This window comes from Chenopodium album, chromosome 7 (assembly GCF_948465745.1).
Source record: "Chenopodium album chromosome 7, dcCheAlbu1.1, whole genome shotgun sequence".
In the NCBI taxonomy this organism is placed as follows: domain Eukaryota; kingdom Viridiplantae; phylum Streptophyta; class Magnoliopsida; order Caryophyllales; family Amaranthaceae; genus Chenopodium; species Chenopodium album.
The window spans coordinates 56,839,093-56,864,805 of NC_137840.1; the positions used below are offsets into that span (position 1 = coordinate 56,839,093).

At 33.3% G+C, this 25,713-nt stretch overlaps 2 protein-coding genes across 3 annotated transcripts; both read right to left on the minus strand.

Moving 5' to 3' along the window:
• Positions 1-1,029: 1,029 nt before the first annotated feature.
• On the minus strand, positions 1,030-9,821 carry LOC145640348 (uncharacterized). The gene is made up of 2 exons (XM_081691641.1): positions 9,487-9,821; positions 1,030-1,549 (listed from the first exon to the last, which is right to left on the minus strand). Exons 1-2 carry the CDS (start codon positions 9,819-9,821, stop codon positions 1,030-1,032), a joined length of 855 nt encoding a protein of 284 aa, XP_081547767.1.
• Positions 9,822-11,793: 1,972 nt separating this feature from the next.
• On the minus strand, positions 11,794-24,578 carry LOC145639084 (3-hydroxyisobutyryl-CoA hydrolase 1-like). 2 transcript variants are annotated; one of them, XM_081690225.1, is made up of 15 exons: positions 24,456-24,578; positions 24,272-24,330; positions 22,947-23,027; positions 21,558-21,626; positions 19,687-19,750; positions 19,208-19,290; positions 18,980-19,063; positions 18,282-18,366; positions 16,448-16,533; positions 14,843-14,964; positions 13,204-13,264; positions 12,958-13,062; positions 12,393-12,494; positions 12,272-12,313; positions 11,794-12,152 (listed from the first exon to the last, which is right to left on the minus strand). In XM_081690225.1, the coding sequence occupies exons 2-15, from the start codon at positions 24,308-24,310 to the stop codon at positions 12,015-12,017; spliced, it is 1,161 nt and encodes a 386-aa protein (XP_081546351.1). In that variant the 5' UTR covers positions 24,311-24,330; positions 24,456-24,578; the 3' UTR covers positions 11,794-12,014. The 2 variants fall into 2 exon arrangements, with proteins under 2 accessions (XP_081546351.1, XP_081546352.1); XM_081690226.1 differs by having other exon boundaries at positions 11,796-12,152; positions 19,208-19,287.
• Between the last annotated feature and the right edge of the window lie 1,135 nt (positions 24,579-25,713).

Sequence of the window (25,713 nt, forward strand, 5' to 3'; positions counted from 1 at the left end):
GTCATGTAGCCCTTTCCACCATGTTTTATCTTCATAGTATGAAGGACCTCCTGCACAATCACAATGTTGTCTGTAATTTGACGCCCCGGCACAAAGCTAGATTGAGATTGAGCAACAAGTTTTGGGAGCACAATTTTGATTCGATTCACTATGGCCTTTGTGATTATTTTATAAGTGACATTACAAAGGCCTATAGGCCGAAACTGAGATGTCAATTCGGGGTTATCAAGCTTGGGTATAAGTACCAAAAATGTTTCATTAAGGGTGTTAGGGAGACCCTTCCCTTCAAGGGTAGCAAGTACCATCGCATAAACATTAGGTGCTACTATATCCCAATTCTTCTGATAAAACAACGCTTGGAAACCGTCGGGGCCTGGAGCCTTGAGAGATCCTGTATTATTGATAACAAAATCAATGTCACTCTTAGAATAAGGTCGACAAAGTTTGTTCCAGTCTTCTTGGGAAAAATCAGAACATAATCCCGTAGGAATATCATAGACTCCATCATCAGTTTCTGCAGTGAACAGATTATCAAAGTACCCGACAACTAACTTCTTGACCATGTCTTTGTCATGCACCCATTGATCATCATTGTCCTTTATAGCTACTATTTTATTACGCCATCTACGAATCACAGTGGAAAGATGAAAAAAGGTAGTGTTGCGGTCACCATCTTGAATCCAATCAACCCGTGCTTTTTGATACCACAATAATTCTTCCTGACTAAGCACATTATCAAGGTCCCTTCTCAATCGAGCTTCAAGTTTAATTAAACTAGAGGCACGGGAATAGGAAAGTTTTGCTTGAATTCCCTGTATTCTAGCCATCAGAGAACGCTTCTCCCTAAAAATATTGTGAAATATTTCCTTATTCCAATTTTGAAGCTTACTGGAAAAGGAGTTAAGGAGAGGTAAGAGAGGAGCGGTTTTATCCCAATTGTCATCCAAAAAGGCTGCAAATTTTTCATGAGAGAGCCAGGCTGCTTGAAATCGAAAAGGCCGATCCAATGAGTCCATTGGAGCAAAGCCGTTATGAGAGATCAACAGAGGGCAGTGGTCCGATTGCAGCGCAGGGAGTCACTCGGGCTTTATCAAATTTTAGACCCCATTCAGCATTGCAAAGGGTCCTATCCAGGCGCGCACTTTTCCTAGTCTCAATAGAGTTTCCCTGAGCCCATGTGTGAGATGGTCTAGAAAATTCTACCTCGATAAGTTGATTATCTTCAACCCAGTGATTAAAATGTTGGCCCCGTCTCGAAGTTTCAGCACAACTTGAGCTACGTTCCCATCCAAAATGAGATTCATTGAAATCACCTGCTAGGAGCCATGGTTTACTGTTATTTTTGGCAAATTCAGATAAGTCACGCCAAAGATCTCTTCTATTTGAGGGGTCCGGGCTAGCATAAACTGATGAAAAATACCACGGTTCATCTCCCCTTCTATTTATCAGCATAGTTATATACTGATTTGATTGTTCAATAGGGTCAATGGTTACCAATTCAGATTTCCAGTAAACCCAAATTCCCCCACTAAACCCTTGAGCGTCTACTCTAGTATGCCCAGAATAGCCCAAGATATTATGTAATCCCCCGTATTTTTAAATATATTAGTAATGAAATTATGTTTTATTCATAATTTTTATTTGTATTTTTTTTCGGATTTAATTTCAAAAGTTTCAAATTATTTTTGGGTTTGATGAACGATTTTATTACAAATAACTTTTTATGAACCTTTCTTCAATAATTTATGTCCAACAAACCAAACCCATTTTCCTTTCTTAATTGGCCCATTAATTTTATGAGGCCCAACCTTAAAACTAACCCTACACCACTCTCTCTCTTATAAATACCCCATACATCCCCAAAATTTCCCCACACAAAAGGTTAGTTTTATTTCCTTTCTCTTTTGTTTTATTAATTTGTGTAATTATAATTATTTATGGGTTTTGATTTTATTGTTTGAATCAATTTAATTGGTATCAAATTGTATTTTGATGATTCAACTTTATAATTTCAGATTTTATAAATGTTATAATTTTCAGATTTTGTAAATTTAATAACCTAGGGTTTTTAATTATTGAAAATCATGATTTTAGGGTTTTTATGAACAATTGATTTAGGGCTTTTATAGTAATGATGTTTTGAAATTTTGGTGATTATATTACTAATTAGTTTCCAGATTATTTTGAACACGTAAATTCGTATTTTAATGTTCAGATTTCGGTTCGTTAATATTAATCCCGTTTTAATCCCGATCAGGTTCTGAACTCATCCGATTTTGACAAAAAAGTAGTGTTTTCCATGTGGAAACGATGTTTTAAGAAAGACTCACTACCTTTGGTAGTGAGCACCACCCTCTCGTGGCCAAATTCTGCCTCTAAATATGATTTTCGGGCAGTTTTTCATTTTTAACGAAGTTTTTTATTTTTAAAATTTTATCCTTGAGTTTGATTAATAAAATTAATTATTTTTAAAGTTAATTAAGCATATAAATATATGTTTTATTTATTTTAATAAGTTTTTCATCATATTATATTGTTGGAAATTACTTGGGATAGTAATATTAATTGTTGGTTGTTTTCTAGGAAGTGATTATTCCCTAGGAGAATTTTAAGTGATTAAAAGTGGCTCAAAAGGATTGTTTGTATGAGGTACGTACATGTCTACTTCGTTATAAGTAGTATCATGTTTAGGTACCAAAAGGAAAGAACTTAGTTTCATGATTAGGGAACACTTGGATGGAAATTGTTTGGTTACACATTGATTTAATTCATGTGCTTATGTTTATGAAACATGTTTTGGTGAATTGATTATGTTTGTATGGAATTATGGATGCAAACATGTTGAATTATATTGGATTAATTATTTGTATGGAATGTTGATACAAACATATTTTATTGGATTGGTTTGTTAACCACATTTGGATTATTAAAGGATTGGAATTTAATGGTTTAAATGGAATGAATTTATTAATTATTACCTTATATTATTATTGTATAATTGGATATTCATATGCTTGAGTGTATGTATATATGATTGACGTATATAATTTTATGATATGATCTGATTTAATTGTCTTGCTACTATTGTTATATTGAATGATTGTGTTATATTTCTGGGTTTTTTTTTAATGTTATTGCTATAGGGAGTATTGTTCTTGAGGTTTTAGGATTATTAATGCAGAGTATTATTTTTGGGTTGAGATATGATTATATTTGGGTTATTAGTATGTGTTTTAAGAGTTGAGACATTATGAATCGAATTGTTATGTTATTTGGGAACATGTGCCAATATTGAGATATTATAAATTAATTTGTGAATGGTTATTTGATCAATGTGTGAGATCAAAAGGTTGAGAATTATTTATTTTGTTATGGGTTTGAGGCTCGGCGTTATAGACCTTAGTCCTTGGCATGTTGGTAATGAGATAATGATCATGAGTTAAGAATGAGGTACAATCTTTATTATTTATTTTTCTATGGTCCCCTACAGTGGGAATTGACCCGTATGTGGTCTGGTTCAAGGTGTTTTCTAGTTATTGGGAGTATTCAAGTTTTTATACTTGTTGGTTTTATTCGAATTACCCATGTCCAAGGCTAGGTATAGAACAATGAGCATGGCACACTTACGGGATAGAGAGTTGAGTAAAGGTTTGTATTATTATTCGAGGTTGAGTTGATAAAGGTTATTTTCAGAGTACAATGTGTTATGTAGTTTTGAACTACATTATTTAATTGAGCTAGTAATGTTGATTATCCTAGACTAACTTTGTGAGAATGGAGTCGCGCCCATTCTTACATCGCGCTAAACTTTTATTTCAAATGGTCATTTGGGACCTGGATTGGACAACCTGGTCTATTGCTTACTCCAAACTAAATTAAATTAATTAAATTGAATATGATGAGTCAAGTGTTTGGAATTTAGTAAGTATGTTGAGTCAATTAAATTGTCTAAGTGTGGAGTCTTGATTAATGAATTCGTGTTGTATGTTTATTTACTTTAATTAATTGAGCATGCTAGGTTTGGTATGTTGTAGCTTGTATGTACTCAGCTTTGCTGATTGCGTGCTTTTGTGTGTGTTTTCTTTTGGTCATGGCCTTCGCCTTTCAATGACCCTGTGATGATCCAATTATTACACTTGTATTATTGGGGAGCAGTATTGCACAGGTTAGCTTGATGATGTGCAGTTCGGGATTTGACAATCGCATTGTCAAGGGATGGTGTGATTGAGTGTATTCGTTCTTTGAAATTATTTATGCTTTGCAATTTCATTTATGTTTTGGATTTTTAATATTGGTTTGGTTTTAAATAAGGGCCTTATATGGTTCCAATTTGTAAGCTTTGACTTATTCGTTTTCTAAATTGTGTTATTTTAAATACTTAAGTTTGATTTTTCCGCTGCGATACTTTGATAAAGCCTTAACGTTTTAACACGTGGCGGTAACATGTCAATGGTTCTCCACTATTTTATTTAAAGTAAGTGGTTTGAAAAAGGGAGAATTATTGGGGTGTTACAAAGTGGTATCAGAGCTTAGGTTCGATTTAATTACCACCAAATTTAATTTAAAGTTTTTAGGCGCCTAACGTTTTAAATCTAATGATTTTATTCGACTACCTTATTTAAAGTTAACTTAGATTTTCAAAAATTATTCTATTCTAATATATTTATTTCGGCATTTAATAAAAAAAGTTTATTTATTTGTTTTATATATTTTCAAAGTATTTTTGTTATTTTGAAATAAAATGAATTTAATTATTTATTTTTATTCCTAACTTGTGTGCTTATTTTGCTTATCGGTGAGATTTGGGTAGCATTAGAAAGGGCGTATAGAATAGATTATTTATTTCTTTATGCATTGTAATTAATTACTTAATGCTTTTATATTGTATGAAGTGATCATGCAAGTTATTTAATTGTGTATGTTCATGTAATGGTGCAAACTTGAGTGATCACTTAGTATCATGTTTAAGGATTAAAGCATGTCATATGGAATGGAATGGAATGAGATTCTTTGTGTAATGTGAAATGTTTAAATGATTTAATTTATTTGTGTGAAGCATGTAATTATGTGTCTACTAATGTGTGTTAATTTAATGATGTTATGCACTTGATGCATGAATTTTGGTGGAATTGAATCAAGGGAATTATTTTATTTAATTTTCGTGTGCGTAGGAATGATTAAAAATAAATAATCATTTCCTTTGAAAGTGACTTATTAGGGGCGATTGTGTGGCCGTGTCCACCTTTCTACCTTAATATATATATTTGATGATTATGAATGTGATTTATTAAGCAAGAAGAGTTTTTTTTCGCGCTGATGTCAGCCTAAGAGTGTGTTACATTTCTAGGTAGAGAAGGAGGATGACTAACAATGATGCTTTAGCTGCTGCTATTAGGACTAGTTGAACCAAATTCGATTGACTTGCTTATTAGTTTGCCTACTAGTGAGGTTGTGAGGTGCACCAAGATACATAAGGGTTTACCTTTGAGGATTGGAGAGACTGATTTTCCATCTGATCTTATAGAATTTGAGTTGGATGACCTTGATGTCATTTTGGAAATAGATTGGTTAGCCACTTATAAGCTAATATAAGATTGATTGTGAGATAAAGAATGTTTACTTAAGGAGTTCTTTGGGGGAGATTGTGTATTACAGACGTTTTGGGAAACCAAATGGTATTGGGATTATTTCTGCGTTAAAGTTGTCAAAACTTGTACGTAAGGGGCATCCTTTGTTCTTTTGTTGTGTGCAAGACTTGGAAATGAGTAGTAAGTGAATGTGGAAGATGTGCCAATTGTGAATGAGTTTTGGATGTATTTTGTGAAGAAGAAATATGGGAGCATGAGATTGTGGATCGATTATAGAGAGTTGAAATAATGTCACAATAAAGAATAAGTACCCACTACCCAAGATCGATGATTTGTTTGATCAATTGAAGGGAGCTAGTGTGTTTTTCAAGATTGATTTACGTTCGGGGTATCATCAATTAAGAGTGGCTGATAAGGATATACCTAAGACTGCTTTTAGGATTAGATATGGGCACTACGAGTTTACAGTTTTGTCTTTTGAGTTGACCAATGCACTTGCAATTTTTATAGACTTGATGAATCGAGTATTCCATGAACAAGTTTGTAGTTGTTTTTATTGATGATATTTTGGTATACTCGAAAAGTGAGGAAAACATGAGCCATTGGGAGGCCGAGGATGATATGAGAAAGAGATAGCCTAAGTTGTTTAATGAGGTGAGTTACGAGGGCGTAACTCTTGTTCTTTAAGGGGGGTAGAATGCGTATAATTTCGCGTTTTTTTTTTGCCCTATTTTATGCTATTTTATGGTGTTTTCATGCTTTTCATAGCAATTTTATTTGTTTATGCATCTAGAGAAGTGCGTAAATTGGGATGGTGATAAAGTATTAGTGTCGATATTATGACACAATTGGAATTCCAGCAACATAATTTTGAAATTTTTGAAATGGCTTTATGCAAAAGTTTTGCAATTTAAGGGATTTTGTGCTAAGTTTCGGGACGAAACTTCTTTTAAGAGGGGTAGATTGTAATCCCCCGTATTTTTAAATATATTAGTAATGAAATTATGTTTTATTCATAATTTTTATTTGTATTTTTTTTCGGATTTAATTTCAAAAGTTTCAAATTATTTTTGGGTTTGATGAACGATTTTATTACAAATAACTTTTTATGAACCTTTCTTCAATAATTTATGTCCAACAAACCAAACCCATTTTCCTTTCTTAATTGGCCCATTAATTTTATGAGGCCCAACCTTAAAACTAACCCTACACCACTCTCTCTCTTATAAATACCCCATACATCCCCAAAATTTCCCCACACAAAAGGTTAGTTTTATTTCCTTTCTCTTTTGTTTTATTAATTTGTGTAATTATAATTATTTATGGGTTTTGATTTTATTGTTTGAATCAATTTAATTGGTATCAAATTGTATTTTGATGATTCAACTTTATAATTTCAGATTTTATAAATGTTATAATTTTCAGATTTTGTAAATTTAATAACCTAGGGTTTTTAATTATTGAAAATCATGATTTTAGGGTTTTTATGAACAATTGATTTAGGGCTTTTATAGTAATGATGTTTTGAAATTTTGGTGATTATATTACTAATTAGTTTCCAGATTATTTTGAACACGTAAATTCGTATTTTAATGTTCAGATTTCGGTTCGTTAATATTAATCCCGTTTTAATCCCGATCAGGTTCTGAACTCATCCGATTTTGACAAAAAAGTAGTGTTTTCCATGTGGAAACGATGTTTTAAGAAAGACTCACTACCTTTGGTAGTGAGCACCACCCTCTCGTGGCCAAATTCTGCCTCTAAATATGATTTTCGGGCAGTTTTTCATTTTTAACGAAGTTTTTTATTTTTAAAATTTTATCCTTGAGTTTGATTAATAAAATTAATTATTTTTAAAGTTAATTAAGCATATAAATATATGTTTTATTTATTTTAATAAGTTTTTCATCATATTATATTGTTGGAAATTACTTGGGATAGTAATATTAATTGTTGGTTGTTTTCTAGGAAGTGATTATTCCCTAGGAGAATTTTAAGTGATTAAAAGTGGCTCAAAAGGATTGTTTGTATGAGGTACGTACATGTCTACTTCGTTATAAGTAGTATCATGTTTAGGTACCAAAAGGAAAGAACTTAGTTTCATGATTAGGGAACACTTGGATGGAAATTGTTTGGTTACACATTGATTTAATTCATGTGCTTATGTTTATGAAACATGTTTTGGTGAATTGATTATGTTTGTATGGAATTATGGATGCAAACATGTTGAATTATATTGGATTAATTATTTGTATGGAATGTTGATACAAACATATTTTATTGGATTGGTTTGTTAACCACATTTGGATTATTAAAGGATTGGAATTTAATGGTTTAAATGGAATGAATTTATTAATTATTACCTTATATTATTATTGTATAATTGGATATTCATATGCTTGAGTGTATGTATATATGATTGACGTATATAATTTTATGATATGATCTGATTTAATTGTCTTGCTACTATTGTTATATTGAATGATTGTGTTATATTTCTGGGTTTTTTTTTAATGTTATTGCTATAGGGAGTATTGTTCTTGAGGTTTTAGGATTATTAATGCAGAGTATTATTTTTGGGTTGAGATATGATTATATTTGGGTTATTAGTATGTGTTTTAAGAGTTGAGACATTATGAATCGAATTGTTATGTTATTTGGGAACATGTGCCAATATTGAGATATTATAAATTAATTTGTGAATGGTTATTTGATCAATGTGTGAGATCAAAAGGTTGAGAATTATTTATTTTGTTATGGGTTTGAGGCTCGGCGTTATAGACCTTAGTCCTTGGCATGTTGGTAATGAGATAATGATCATGAGTTAAGAATGAGGTACAATCTTTATTATTTATTTTTCTATGGTCCCCTACAGTGGGAATTGACCCGTATGTGGTCTGGTTCAAGGTGTTTTCTAGTTATTGGGAGTATTCAAGTTTTTATACTTGTTGGTTTTATTCGAATTACCCATGTCCAAGGCTAGGTATAGAACAATGAGCATGGCACACTTACGGGATAGAGAGTTGAGTAAAGGTTTGTATTATTATTCGAGGTTGAGTTGATAAAGGTTATTTTCAGAGTACAATGTGTTATGTAGTTTTGAACTACATTATTTAATTGAGCTAGTAATGTTGATTATCCTAGACTAACTTTGTGAGAATGGAGTCGCGCCCATTCTTGCATCGCGCTAAACTTTTATTTCAAATGGTCATTTGGGACCTGGATTGGACAACCTGGTCTATTGCTTACTCCAAACTAAATTAAATTAATTAAATTGAATATGATGAGTCAAGTGTTTGGAATTTAGTAAGTATGTTGAGTCAATTAAATTGTCTAAGTGTGGAGTCTTGATTAATGAATTCGTGTTGTATGTTTATTTACTTTAATTAATTGAGCATGCTAGGTTTGGTATGTTGTAGCTTGTATGTACTCAGCTTTGCTGATTGCGTGCTTTTGTGTGTGTTTTCTTTTGGTCATGGCCTTCGCCTTTCAATGACCCTGTGATGATCCAATTATTACACTTGTATTATTGGGGAGCAGTATTGCACAGGTTAGCTTGATGATGTGCAGTTCGGGATTTGACAATCGCATTGTCAAGGGATGGTGTGATTGAGTGTATTCGTTCTTTGAAATTATTTATGATTTGCAATTTCATTTATGTTTTGGATTTTTAATATTGGTTTGGTTTTAAATAAGGGCCTTATATGGTTCCAATTTGTAAGCTTTGACTTATTCGTTTTCTAAATTGTGTTATTTTAAATACTTAAGTTTGATTTTTCCGCTGCGATACTTTGATAAAGCCTTAACGTTTTAACACGTGGCGGTAACATGTCAATGGTTCTCCACTATTTTATTTAAAGTAAGTGGTTTGAAAAAGGGAGAATTATTGGGGTGTTACATATTACCAACTCGTACAGCATGTTCTCCACCCATATGAGTTTCAACAAGAGCTAGTACAATAGGTTTATTGACTCTCACAATTTCTCTAAGAACTGCAAGGAAATCACGATTTTCGGCTCCTTGAACATTCCAAACCATACACGTTATGGGAAAGGAATCAGCAACAAGATTATGATCACTATTCATAAGACCCAAGGAATTAGGAAAATTGGATTTATAAGCCTCAGAAATAGCTCGGAAGGCTTGGTTAATCTTCCAGGGTAACTTCAGTGTCACCACTAGCTCTGGCATCGTCTGTTCCGGCGCCAACCATGAGTGTATCTCCACCTCCATCTTGTGAATCAGGGGGTCGGCCGTTCCCAAATAAGGTTCCATCATCGGAGAGGTTACAGACATAATTTTCTCCGGGGGAATTCGAAGAGGGATTGGTTTCGGGAGTGGCAGAGACATGAGTATAGGCTAAGGGGTTTTCTAGATTAGTGTCTTGCTTGGGTTCTGTTGATTGTGTGGGAAAGATCGAGGCTTCTATGTTGGCTTCTAAACTTGCTTGAAAGATAACTTGAGAATTTTCTTTGCCAGCTGGGATGATTGATAATGGAATATTTTGTGGGCTTGAAGGAGGAATATTGGTGGAGTCTGTTAGGATATTTTTTTGGTTTATTTTTATCCTTTTTCCTTATTTGTTGCCACTGCTTTGATCCTCCTAGGAATTGACCATTAATTATGGGATTTTGTTGTGAATTTCCCAAATTAAAAGGTCTAGTAATTTCCTTTTCACGGATATTCTGTTGACTAGTATCACCCAAATTAACAGTTTTTTCAAAGGAATCCCTTGAGTGAAGGAATTGGTCATTCAAAAATTCCACATTATTCACCTTGCTAATTAATTCAGTTTCCTTATTTTGATCTCCCAAAATTGAAAACCTAGACCCCGTTGACTTAACTTGTGAGTCGTTGACTGTTCTGTTCTGGCCCTGGACTTGGTTGCCCTGCTAAATTGGTTGCCCTGTGTCTTGACCCTTGTCCTGCTTGGTTACTCTTCTTCGAGGTGGAGGCTTCTTGACCAACATCCAAGACCCATAGTCTTGTTGTTCCACTGATGGTGCTTTCCCCTCTGTAGTTTTATTGAGTTGTTCACCAAGATGAGCCTCTGCCTCCATTTCTAGAGGTTCATTCAAGTGACATTGTTCACCTTGGTGTCCGATCTTCCCACAATTGAAGCACATCATCCGCATCCCCTCGTATTGAAACTCCCAAATTCTACCTTTCAACCAAAACTTAGATAAGAGAGGTTTAGATAGATCAAGTTCCACACTAAGTCTAGTGAATTGGCCCCTTTGAGCATGTTCTGTGTTGGTGTCAATGCGCACCACTTTACCTATCTTGCCACCAATTTTTTTTGTAGGAACTCCTTGTCAAGTATTCTACAGCCAAGTGTGGTATACGAACCCACGCAGTAAGGAATCTCATCGGAGAATCATCTGGGATGAAATTTGGCTTCCATTTCCTGATGGTGAGGTAGTTGTCATCAAGCATCCAAGGTCCTTGTGTTAGGACATGATTGTAATCACTGAGGGTAGAAAACCTTGCTATGAAATACTCATGACCAATGTCAGTTAGTATAAGGCCACCTATCAATTCCCATTTTTTTAAAAATCTTTTCATCAGAGCCATATACCCCATTTTACTATTGAACATCTTGATTATGAGAGTATGTTTCCATGGTTCCCCGCAACCTACGCTTTTCATCTTTGGAGAGCAGGATAATCGGGCATTTAGGATCATCTATAAGACCATCTGGAGGCTCATCATCATCAGATATCTCATCTTCATCCTCTAAATCAATGTGCAAAATTTTATTATTGCTCAGATTTGCCTCATTAGCCACCAAATCTCTAAAGGATATGGCATTCACCACAGTTGGAGGTTTTCCAGCATTGATGCCATTGATATCACCTACCATTGGGTCTCCAGTATCATCATTAGAGAAAATTAAATGATTAATTTTCCGCTTAGGTTTTTTTTATGAACGAATTAGCTGGTCTTGTTCCTCAGAAGAGGATGATTCAAGGTTGAGAGGGTTTTCTTGCATTTGGAGAGCTTTTTTCCTTGTCACAGAGAGCATTTTTAATTCTTACTTCTTACTTCTTTTTACGTTTATGCTAGATGTAAATTAAAGATAGAGAGAATATCAATGTGAATGTTAAAAGAAGGGAGAGTTTCTCTATTCTGAGAGCAATTATGGGCTATGGCCCTTACATTTTCTGGTCTCTAATTATTATTTCAACCTTGTGTAGTTAAACTTTTTATAAGTTTCCAAGCATTTGATGTAACGAATACCGTCGATTGGATTTTTTAAAAAAAATTGTGTTACATTGTAAAAACCCTAAAATTTTCTTTACATCATTTCACTATCTTGATATTAGTACATATGAAACATGTTCTATAGATATTGATTTGACTTTTTTTTTTTTTGACGGGAAGATATTGACTTGACATTGGTTGTTGACATTCCCTTCACAATCTCTAGAGTTTAGCCATGGCCAAGGGAGGCAAATTTGACTTTGTAGGAAGCTTGAGATCCATCCATCCCTCATCATTCACTTTCGAAAAATAATGGTTCACCATTTCGTCACTGACAAGATCCAATCGAGAAGGACTCCACTATACCAAAAATCAACATCCAAAGAAATAAAGTCCAATTTAGAGAAATTAAGGCCTAGCGAAGACAGTATCAGGACACAATCACACAATCCTGTTGGCAAACTTAAATATAAAATTACCTTAGGATTTCTGTCTCTGTCAATTAAGATTGCCCTACAACCCTGGAATAGAAGTAAGGACTTTAGAACCACACAAGGCACACAAATGACAAGAAAGACACATAACTTAGTCATTCAAAACCTCAAAGAAATCTCTGCTGACTTCTCCTCGCAGGACATGGCAAACCATCCTAAACTCACGGATAAGGCATTGACCAACACCTTGAAGTCTGCCTTCTCTGATCTGATATAAAATACACAATGTATTAGTATAGAAGCATCGTTAAGATTAGTACAACTTCAGCAAGTTCAACATAGCCCCCCATTTTCTTAGATTTGTTCTACTTTCCCCACCCTGTTTAATGGCCTCTTGTCTTAATGTCTTATGGTCTTCAAGTTAAGAGCACAACCAAACCAGTTGAGCAATACTGGCAAAAACTAATCTACAAAAGTCCCAAAGACAAACAAAATGCATAGATACATTGTTAGTCGTGAAACTTTGGGGAGCAAATCAGCATATCTATGTCTATTGAAACTTCAACTCAAATCCTGGATTCATTTTGTCAAGATCTCATAATATAATGGCTTAGATATGCATGGACAAAAATCATTCTCGAAGAACTTCACATAGAGGGCTCCCCATATTGTCAGATAAGCTCACAACATTCTTAAATCTAGCTGGTATAACCTGAAGAACATAATCATACCGACTTAAGAGAGATTTTTAAACTAGTTGGAGATGCTCTCTTTAGTGAATCTATTGCTGCCGAAATCCAATCACCATTTATCTCAGCATTTTCATTCTCCTTTTCCTGCCAAAGACAATTCTCTTTTTAAAACAATGTGGAAAACTACATACCATGTATGGGAAAATCACAATAGCCTGAAAAGTTTCAATATAAAAATCTCCATAGTACATTTACATATGATGAACCATCTTTAAAACAACTTACAAGAGCAGAAAAAATTTCTTCAACAGTTCTGTGGGAAAAGCACTTGTCAACGATATGCAACCTACAACACAAACAGATGAAAATAAGGTGGAAAATTCTAAAAACTGCCAAAGTCTAATAAAATATGCCACATATACTTTATGCCTTCAACAAATATATCAAGTGTACAGGTGATATTAAAGATTGTGAATCATGATTTCCACTAGTATTCATGGTAAAATCAGCATATAATATGTTTTTCCCCAACTCTAATCCTGAATTGTCCATAAAAATTATAAATTGAAGTATATAGATCAACGAATAAACCTGAATAAAAACATTAAGCAAGCCTAGTCTTAAAACTTCACATTTTTCTATTACACCATCTTTACTCATTTCCAGGTGTGCAAAAGGGGGGGGGGGGGGGGGGGGGGGGGGGAGGGTTACGTTGGTTATATCGCTACATTTTTGGATCATAACTCTTGGTATTTAAGGAAAGTTCTGGTATAGCATTTTAACTACTCGTCTTTGCAAGATTGCATCCCAAGTATTGGGTTGGCTCATTTCAGTTTATCCCTTTAAGATTTGATAAATGTTAACGGCTCCATGATTTTAGTAACCAGAAGATTTGGGTTTTGTAGAGGAAGCAAAGGGTAAAGTATAAAAGAAAAATAAAAAATAAGAACAGTGTGAGCTAAGAAAACGTAGAAACATACGCACTACATAACAGTAATGTAAAGCAATGCCATCTTATTTACCTTTTTAGACTTTCTCCTAATATTTTTGTGATATTTTCTCCCCTTTTTGTTCCCTAACCTCTTAAGCAAGGAAGCCCTTTAAGGTGGATTCCACCCTAGCTTATAGCAATAGTTGTAACAGAGGTTTGCTTTTGTAAGTACTTTGATGTTTTGGGCAACTTTTAAGGGTGGTTGTAACATCAATTGAACATGCCAGTAGAAATTCCAAGGTTAATGCATTGGATCTCAATAACAACTCACTTCTAGGGAGCATAATTTTGTGGCTCTACTTAGTCTACAACTAACTACACAACTACGAGATGACTTAGATACCATATATCAACACTAGCTTTGAATATAAATGCTTCAGAAGCTCTAACAACTTCAAATTGGCAGTCTCTGTTCAATACCAACCTGCTTGACAATATAGAGCTATACAAAATGTGGGTTTACCATATTCCACCGAAATTCTCAAAGTGAAACAAAGAAGTGCAGAAATTAACAATAATCAATCAATCAATTAAAGCCTTAATCCCATAAGTGAGGTCGGCTACATGAACCAAAAGTGATTATTCCATATAGTCATCCACAAAAATCTTCCTCCTCCAAAAGTGATAAAGGAGGAGGGTTACGGTAGGCCAATGATAGCCAGTGTTAAACTTTGTCACATCCCATGACATGAGAAATTAGCAATAATATGATGATAAATTTTATACTCTTAACTTTTAAAAAATTTTAATGATATGAAAAGAAAGACAAAAATTAGATTTGCACTTGAATGTGAACATGTTCAAAGAAAAGCATAAAAGCACATCGAACACCTAATAGTTGAAGATGTCTGCATCTTTAGCAACTTGCTACACATAGAACTACATACAACTAAAACAACTTACGAAATAATCATTCATAAGCACAATTCTTACTTTCGAAAAGCGCTATTCTCTTTCAAGACAGGTTGCTCAGCATATTTATCAAAAATTTTACAAATGTTCGATGGATCATCTAAGTTCGCCTCACAAAGTTCTTCCTCCAGCAGAGACAATTTCTGTAAATGAAAAATAAGAAATGCTACACACAAATTAATTTATTAAAGAGATTCTTGAAAATGTGAGCACAAGTCTTGTCAGCAGTTGTCGTTATCTGGAGCTGTAGCATGGTATGCTTCCAACCCCAGATCACAGAAAGAAATTATGCATCATTCGTAAGGAAACTTCAAATACAGCTCTTTTACAGAGAAGCCAACATAAATGTCGATACATATAAAAATCTGCATACAATGCCAAAGATATAATCCTTTACTTCACCAGTTTACTGTCAAGTTTCTCTGTTTAAAGGCAGATGACATGGACAAAAATTGTAATTCTGATGCACCTTTTTAATAAATTTATTAATTGTACTTTTGTATGTTTCCATAGATAAATTTTAATTTAGGAAAACAGATATAGAAATAAGATATGATACTTTAGAGTCTAGCTCAACTGCTCAAGGGATTAATTATACTCATACATTGATATTCAGGAAATCCTTTTTTCTGCAGTGAATTGGGGAGAAAAGGTTGATGATCAGAGAGACAGACATTCTTCCAAGAGCTAAACTTGGAATCCTCTATTCTTCTAATGCTTTTCATGCAACATTGATATTAAGGTCTTCCTTCTAATTATACTAATTTCTTCCATTTTTCACTGTAAATTTCCTTCCTATTTCATTTCTTGATTTCTAATTCATTTATTTGTTTTTTTGTTGTATCTTAAGAGTATTCATATCCTAAGTTATTTAAGTTAAATTTCCCATCTCTAAGTCCCCAACCTTGTTTGCAATTTAACTTCCTTCTAATTATACTAATTTCTTCATTTTTTCATTGTAAATTTCCTTCCTACTTGGGTATTTCATTTCTTGATTTCTAATTCATTTATTTGTTTTTCGTTGTGTCTTAAGAGTATTCATATCCTAAGTTATTAAAGTTAAATTTCCCATCCCTAAGTCCCCAACCTTGTTTGCAATTTAACTCCCACCTCCGTGGGACCAAGCTTATAAAATGCTTTTTATAGATGTTTTCTATTATGTAAAACTCAATTTGCACTTTGCATTTACACGGTCTCTAATGAGTATTTTTCATCATCAACATCTTCAACTATGCAAAAGTTAAAATTTAAAAGAGGTAATTTTGGAATTTATACTCAAGTGAATCTAATAAGATCCCACATGATAATTTATTTCTTTTGTATAAATCATAAAATGTGGTCAAAGTTTTTATTTTGACCTCATGAACAGTGAGTGAGTCTACTTTCAGAAATGCATGAAGTAGATGTTGAGCTCTAAATACAAACATAAGATTCTTTTTTGGAGTCTTAAGATTTATCAATAAAGATACTTATCAGCCTTATTCTTAAGACTGTAAATGTGATTACTTTGAGAATTATATTCCTGATTATGATATGGAGCAAACAATTATTTACTAAGCAAAGATATCTTGCTCTCCAAATGCGTAAACACAAGTTCTTTAAAAGTAGATAAGGTAAGAGTGTTACCGTGGAGTGAACAAAATGAGTTGCAAGACCACAAGCGAGCATCTCTCCACCATCCAACCTAGTTCCAGTGAGACCAACATATTCTCCTACAAGTAATATCATGAAGCAGATTACAAATGCTCAAATTTGCTAATGAGGGAAAACACACTTCTATGTTCTTTATAGAGGAATGATGGGACAAAAATAAAATCAGTCCACCCCCTTTCATCGTAATTAAATAAGTGTAAAGAACATAGGAGTTCTATAGCATTAATCACGTGTCACTAAGGATATCCAGAGAATTTCTTTGTTTTGTTGTCTTCTGACCCCCTTCCCCTTTCCTTCTCTTTCTTATATATGTGTAGGAGTTCAGACTACATCATATGTACAAATTACAACCATTTTCCCTTGGTGAGTTTGAAAGTCATTCTTTCTCTCTACTTTGATTCACGATAAATTCCAACCTAGTGTATTTCCATGTCTTATTATGGTGGTGGAGTTGACAATGTAGTAAAGTTGACAAGGTCAGTTAAAAGAGACAGCTGGTGAAGGTGGTGTGTCATCCTTTCCCTAAGGGAGGAAAGTAGAGAGAGTTTAATATGGAAGAAGAGAAGAAAAGGGGCACTGGGGGAGAGGGAAGGGCATGGCCAAGAGGATTAAAGAGGGCCATGTGGTATCCTAGGAATGGGCAAGAAGAGGGAGCTGGAGTAAATACAGGAACCACTGATGAATTCTGTTTCTGGTGTTTTTGTAAGCAGGGCTTGTATGAGAGGATGGGGTGAGTGAAGGGTGGAAGAGGGAGAGAGACGATTACATAAAGGATGCAGGGGTGCTGGACATTAACATAAACACTAATTGGTGGTTAGTCAGTATCACAATGTGAGCCAGGGGGTTGGGGGCACCCTCCATATAATTTTGCACAATGTCCATTTACTAAAAATATTGGAGGTGGGACTGGATAAAAGGAAGGTGAAATTCTCTTATCAGCTTCACACAAAAGGTTTTCAGCATTTCTACTAGTCTCCCTTAAAAGTTCAGTGGATACTAGCAAAGCATAATATAATTAAATCTTTCTCTTCCCTATCCGAAGAATCATGAGTTGTGGAGATATGTTGCTTTGAAATTTATGTATAGATAAAAATAAAAGGAAACACTGCACTGCATTGATGTATCTTATATATACTCAAATGTAATATAAATCAATAAATATCTAGAAAAGCGGCAATATCAACACTGGCTGATGGTATAATACCAAGGAAGAAATAATGTTTGTTTGCATATTTGAATATCCATCTTAGACTTCAACTGTTGTCAACTTGTCAAGTTGTCATACACTTGCAGGACGCGGAAAATTTCCCCCAAACTAAGATTGACGTGTCAGAAAATAGCATGAAGTCACCCCTACTTCTGGTTAGAGTTCTACCATGCAATGAAAGAAACATCCTTTCCTATTTATTATCCATGTTAGATAGAAAGAAAATGAGACCCCAAATTATTTCAACCAAAAAAAAAAAAAAAAAGAACTCCTCAACATCACTTTAGGAATTTTAGGAGGTGGGATTATTTATATCAAATTTTAGAATGTGGTAATGTAATGGGGATCTCATCGTGTAAATAATTTTTCTCCAAAAATATAGATGATAGATGATGTAAAATATTGTTCCAAATTCTACCTTTTATCTGTACAATCTACATCTTTTCCATTTTTTGCTAGTTCTTTTTTACGACTTATTAAAGCATTGTATAATTTTGGGAAATAAGAGTATTTTAGTCAGACAACAATGATACTTCTGTATATCCTTAGCTGGATCTCAAAAACTTAATTAACTTACAATATGAAATGGAGACAGCTTACCAAAGAATCCTGGTAACCTTGACAAGAAATAGGAGGCACCAACATCTGGAAAGAGTCCTAAAGCCGTTTCAGGCATTGCAAAAACCTGCAGAAAGCCTACTTAGACAACCATTCAACTTTTGAAAACTATAATTATAAGGCAATTAGCAAAAAAAAAATCTTTAGAACCTATAAGTTGCATCTCTATATTCGTAGTGGAAGGTCCCTAATGACGATTCATGTTAGCCGACCCCAAATCATTTTGAAACTAAGGCTTTATTTGTTTTATAAGTTGCATCTTTAATCTATAAAGGAAAGGGCAGTGGGGAGGGGAAAGGGAAAGGAGGAAATGGAAAAGAAAACTACAGATTCTAATAGTCTAATACATTAGTTCACAATTCTTTTAAAAAAAAGGACAATAAAAACAAGATGCCTAACATGGGGTCAAAATGCATGATCACAAGAAGACAATAAAAACTTTCCGTTAAAATTTGTTTAAAATACATGTAGTCCCTTCAATGTCTGCACTTAGGCATAAGTGATTATAGAAGTTTCTACAATATTGGCCAAATTCTCCCCAGCTGAGCACAAAATCAAACATGAAGCATCAATGCAAATGAATACATGATAGTTTAACAGTTTCCACGGCTACTAAATTGGAGATGCAAAGGGTAAAAAAAAATATACATAAACAAATTAAAAACCGAGTAAGATGGTACCGTATTCTCAGTTACAATGCGAAATCTACCATGAAGTGATGCACCAGCTCCACCTCCCATGACAATCCCATGAAGAATTGAAACCTTGAATAGTGTTTGCACACAAAGTCACGTCAGTATATGACATAGTTTAACCAACTGAATTGAAGGGCAACTCAACGGAGGTAAGATTTTTTTTCAAAAATATTTAAGGTAAAGGAGAAATGAAGGGGTGGATAAAATTATGACCTGGGGTTTTTTGTAAGTTGCCATGACATAATTTAAGATGAATTCTTTCTGAAAGAAGCTTGCACCTAATCTCCAATCACCTGCTATCAGCATTGGCAAAAGCTACTCAACTCTCGGTAATTTAATATATACAGATTTTAAAAAAATATAATTACACAAATTAGGGATTCAGAGTCTAGCAAGGAGATGTGTAATTGAATCACGGTTGAAGAAATAGATATTAAATGACAGAATGAGAGGAAAGTCAATAAGATCAATTTCAATATTTCTGCCATCAAAAGTACACACACAGAGCTTAGATAGGAGAGTTTTTAAGTAGCAAATTGTTGACTTCTGATAGGTAGATATAGCTACCAAAGATCAATAATATGTGGATATCTAGAAATTTCTCAGGCAACCACTCTTATTGGACAAAGGTGTTAGACAAACAGTGCAATCCAAGACAGTTGATATCAAGTCTGCAAAGTAGATTAAACAACCTTTAGAAATGTCACGGACCACAGCGGAAACATCACCTCCAGCACAAAATGCCCTTCCCTTTCCCTGATAAGAAAGTTAAACAAGGCACATATATTTGATAAATTGATATAAAGTACAAAACATAGACTTTTAAAGGAAGAGGACCTTGTGATTAACTATCACACATGTCCCATAAAGTGCATGGCATATAAAGCCCAACATTGGAAATTTGACCAATTTGTTGGATAAAAAGGCACCAAAGGATATACATAAAATGAACCTTAGAAACACAATTGATAGCGGCTATTTTGTATTGATAAAACAATGATAAGAAGATGGAACAAGTCCGAACAAAAGCTTGAGGATAAACACTTAAATACTGATCCTCCTTCTATGACTCAATCAAAAATCAAAACTATGCATGGAATTTATTACAAAGTATAATCTATAACTGGAGACAAAAATTGAATCTGCTAGCTTAAGGTACAAAATATTACATGGGTCAGCTACATGTTCAATAACATCGTCGAATTTTTTGCCAGCCAACTAAAGATGCACTAAAATGTAAATAATTGACTTTGGAACTTAATTTGGGTAGGTATTTTGAAAGCTCAAGGACTCAGAGAAGATTATTGTCCCTTCATTCGCCTTCACTAACAATATTCATGTTTAGATTAGAAATTCACAGAAAGTGTGTTAGAAGAAAAATGGGGATTTAGAAAATAGCACCTTTGTTTAAAAGTCATATGAAAAGGGCTTTTGAGGTACAAATTATCATCTCCATTAAATTTTTTTTTTTTTTAAAAAAAAAAAAAAAAAAAAAAAAAAAAAAGAGGTACAAGTTACCATCTCCTACTTCTTAGACTTTAAACAATTTCACTCATTAAACCTGAACATGAATTCTTCACAGTATAAAAATGTCTCATTTTACATCTACTAATATGAAGGAAAATTTCTTACAGCATCTTAGTAAGGTTCTGTTCTCCTCACCTTATTTTCTAGTTATTTCATAAAAATAATTCAAACGAGTGAACATCAGGTCTATAAAGCAATTTCCAAGAATCAACCAAAGGAGAGGGGCAATACAAGTAATTTCATTATGATTCAATAATTATTAGCTTGAAGAAGATGGTATTGAATTAAGCTAAGCTCTCTTCAGTCTTCAATCAGCACACCACCTTGTTTCGGGAATCTATAACTTATTTACAGATCATAAAGAATCAAAGAAGAGAGAATTTAATTTTTACTGCCTCTAAGTGAGAAGAACACGTTCTTCCATCCATCTAAACTCAAAATCTTTGTAATTACCGGTTTGCCCCTAAAGGCATACCTAAATAACACTTTACAATGCTGCTAAACTCTCCTGAACATTATGTTACAATGTAGAACCTAAACAAATACTCAAATACAACTTGAGTTACAATTTTATGTACCACTAGTCCACTATTCCTTTGAATCTTTGATTGACATGCATTAAAAAAAATTAAAAAAAAAAATTAATAAATAAAAAAAGCTTTCTCTACAAAATGTAGTAGATATAAAAAATTTGGCTGAATCACAACTCCAAGGAATTTTGTCAGGTAGATAATTAACTCATGAACAAATGGAGTGCTCCCCTTGTACCCAAATAATAGTTTTATTTCTCCCAAAAACCTTGTTCCTAAATAAAAAGTCTCATTTCACCTTTGTCTATTTATTTTACTTTTAATCAGTCAAATTCCACAATCTTACTCTTCTATTCACCAATACCAACCAAACTGCAATATCTTAGTTTTTATATTCACCTTTAAACAAAACCACAGTATCTTTCTTTTTTTCCATGTTCCTATAAACTTGTGCAAAAAGCAAAGAGACTTTTACTTGGGCATGGAGGGAGTGGATGAGAAAATACCTTTAAAAGAACCAACTTGACATAAGGATCCTCCTCATATGCCAAAAAACGTTCCAACATCCGAGAAATCTGCATAGAACAAATGTAAATGTAAAATGTAAAAATGGAGATCAGCCCTATTCTAACAATTTCCTTTAAGTGCAAAGGATTGGATTACACAATTACTACAGACTTCACGTTGTTATTACTTTCTTCATTTTCCGAAACCAACAAAGATAATAAATTTGTTATGAGCTCCCTCTTTTTTTTTTTTTTTTTTTAAAGTGCAACCAAAGCTTTAGGAGCTAGCGTTGAATTAGTTTACATAATAGGTAAGGTAAAAGCACAGACTATAAGTGTAGAGATATACTTCCTCCATTTTCTTTGAAATGCAACACTTTTTTGGCACACACTTTGAAGAAGCGATTACATACTGTAAACAGACAAACTAATCAAAAAAATTATACATATAGTACCTAACCCTTCTCTAATCTTGGTGTTAAAATTATTTTGATAAATTAGCTCGTTTACCTACGCTAATTAACTAATTAAGTCCTAAACAAAGCATGCCAAAAAAAATGTGTTGCATATAGAAGAAAACGGAGAAAGTAAATGATTAAAAAGTGTAGAATATTTCCAGTTTTATTATTGTTTCACTAAAAAAAAAAGGAAGAAGAAGATGGAAAGTTTTGCACTTAACACAAACAAAAGGAGTAACAATAGATCCCACCAACTCATTCTAGGCTAACAGCAATGAGCCTACAATAATGGTTTGAAACAAACTCAGCTCATAAGAATAATCCAAACACCAAACCCCTTTTAGAAATCTGGTTAAGTGATAAGATGGATATCACTTTATAGCTGATGAGGAAATAGTAAATTTGAGAGGGGCTTGAAGTACAATGGAAGAAACAAGTTCTTTCTTAACAAAGAAAAAACCTCTTAACAAAATACGAACACAAAAATATAGTACATGTCAACCAATTGCAAGAATCATATCTAGAAATTAAAACACCAGTTACACTTCCCAAATAGCCCAAGATAGAAGCACCAAAAGTAGTTAGATGAAAACATGTATCCCATAAACCTGTATCCCAATACTCTACATTGGAATATAATGTCTTTTACGCATTCTCTCTAATACTCTACATTGGAATATAATGGCATTTACGCAATTATCTCTAATAAACTTTGTAGATTCTAAAGCATACATTTTAATTATTCTATACATCAATTTCAAATAAGTGCATCACAAAAAGGACATTCAGTCAATTCAACGGTAACCAAAAATGTGCAAGCTCATACAGCTATATAGATAAACTACATTAACCTTAGAGGAGGGGCAGGTGGGAGGGGGGGGGGGGGGGGGAGCAGTGCTAGAGTTCACCACATGCCACAACAATTGCTTACCATATAGTCAGAGAGTGCATTCAATTGCTTGGGCCGGTTCATTATAATCGCTTTCACAGATTGCTTGTCCTGAACCAAAATCTGAAAAGAAAAAATCGAAGATAAATTTGCAGGAAAGATTTTTGGCAAAATGAAGAATAGTAGCAACTAAATAATTTCACTGTATAAGCTAGAATTCTATCAAGAAACTTGCAACAAAATATGTGTACAGAGTATAGACTGTACACACCCACTAAAATAAACATGCAACTTCACGAAAAAAATAAAAAAAAAACATGACTAACATCCGAAAAAAACAAAGAAGAAACCCATGCAAAAAACAGCCATATACATGGAATGGTCAGTCACAACATCACAAGCAATCCCTGGCTCCTTGCTGCATTGGTTATATTTTCTCCTTGCTGCATTGGTTATATTTTGAATAAAAGCTCAAAACCTTAAAAAAACAGCTGACCTGCTTTTCTCTTTTCACTATGCACAGAAAATACTATGGAGTATCTCATCATACAACGATTGACGACAATATCATACAACGAGCCATCAACCGTTACTAAACTCTTACAGAAAATACTATGGAGTATCTCATTGTCAATTGATACTTTCAAGTCAATTTTGTAATCACTCTTTTGCAAAACAGAAGGGGTCCTTATATGATGAGTATGAAGGCAAATATTTCCAAGTGAGAAGCAAATTTGATTTTTTATACTAATATTAAAGGTTTGAACAATTTCAAGGGGCTATTAAATTAAGAGTCGACAACTCAAATAAAAATGACTCATAGACAAAACCCAAGAAAAACTCAAAATGGAGCTATTTAAACTAAGAGTCAATAACTCAAATAAAGTCGAACTCTTAGACAAAACCCAAGACATACTCAAAGCACAACTCAACCATATTATGCATCCAATTGATTCTAATGTAATACAACAAATCATGTCAATTATGCATTTGAAGATGTATAAAATCATGCATTTAAAAATATATTAAATCTAATTAATTGAATTTTTCCTTTCTTATCATAAAACAAATCATTTGCACCAAATTCAAATACAAGTATGATCACCAAATCACCAATACCCAATAACATTAGTAGAAATTAAGCATTTCTAGCATATACAAATTCTAGATTTCTCTAGTTATAAAGAATTTCCCTTCAAAAAAATACTTCGTATATCACCCGAATCGCCTCAAACAATCATGTCAATTAATTTACACAAATTCATTAATCAATTAAACAAGCAGCAACAATGAAATATCATATAATCACAAATTTGTAAATATAAAATTAAACGATAAGTAACAGCTACTGAAATCAAAATCAATACTTGATCACACTCGGAACTTTGAGCATTTCCCGACGCCATTGTTAATTTTCCAACGCTTGCTAGAAATCGGGAAAAAAAAAATAAAATAAATAAATAACTTGCTAATTACACACTCTCAATTCAGAAAGTGATTACAAAAATAAAAAGATTTTGATCAAAAGAGAAATGAAGGTAATATTGTTACTGTTGAAGGTTGTTGAATTTTGGTGTGCAATTTAGCAGGAAAATATGGGGGTTTTCTTGGTTTTCCTTTTTGAGAAGATGCTAATCATGCTATTGTTGGTATGTGAATTTGTGATGCTAGTTTCTCAAACGCAAGTGCAACAAAAAAGGGCCCACATAAATAATACATATGCTAGACGTGTCAAAAATTGACCCAACCACTAGATACAATCCGACCTAATTTGAACCCGACTCAAGTACTCAAATTAACACCTCTTTATATCTAGGGGTCATTGTCAAACAAACTTTTGCCTCCACTGTTTTTTTTTTTTTTTTTTTTTTTTTTTATGATTTTTTTTTTGAATTTTTTTTTACCATCTTTAATGATCATAATTTTCTCACCAAAAAAAAAAAAAATCATGAGAGCATTCATGGTAACATGTACATGTAGTTTGGGTTGTCACATCATTAATCCCCAACCTATATGATTTAAAGGGGTGAAAATTAAATGTAATTGTAGAAGATATTAAGTTGAGGGAAAGTTAACCAAACAACATTCATACATGTCGTATTGAATTAAAGCTAGTTTTTTTTTAAAAAAAATGAGAAAGGGGATTAATTAAATAAAATGTTAAATGAGGTGACATATGGCATTGCATTGGTGAAAAATAAAGTGTACATGTGGCATGATGGTTTGTGTTTTTAAATATTAGGTATAGAGGTATAGATAGATAGATAGATAGATAGATATTAATATGCAGCAAATTGACAATATTTGTGTCAAAAAAAAAAAAAAAAATTGACAATATGAATAACAAATTTAATTACAAGAAAATAAAAAATACAATGTATATTTTTTTTTGGCAATTAAAGAGATTTTATTAATTACCAAGAGAAACAGTTAGAGAATACACCCAAACACCAAAAAAAACTGGTATAAGCACCAGAAAAACCAAAAACAACAACAAACAGCAAAAACAACAAACACTAAACAGAATTAACAAAAAAGCCTCATAGCATCACTGCATCTGCAAGCAACCTTGAATCTGATTTCTCTGAACATCTGAGCAGCAGAAATAGCATTGTGGGTCTGATTGAAAACCTGATCATTCCTATACAGCCAGATAGTATATAAGCATTCAGCAAAAAACATCAAGAAGACCCGATGCTTAGCATTTGTCTTCTTAGCAATCTTTATAATCCAAGCAAGCTCATTAGTAAAAGACCCAGGAACTCTATAAAACTGCAGATGATTAAGGATCAAACCCCAAATCTAAGCA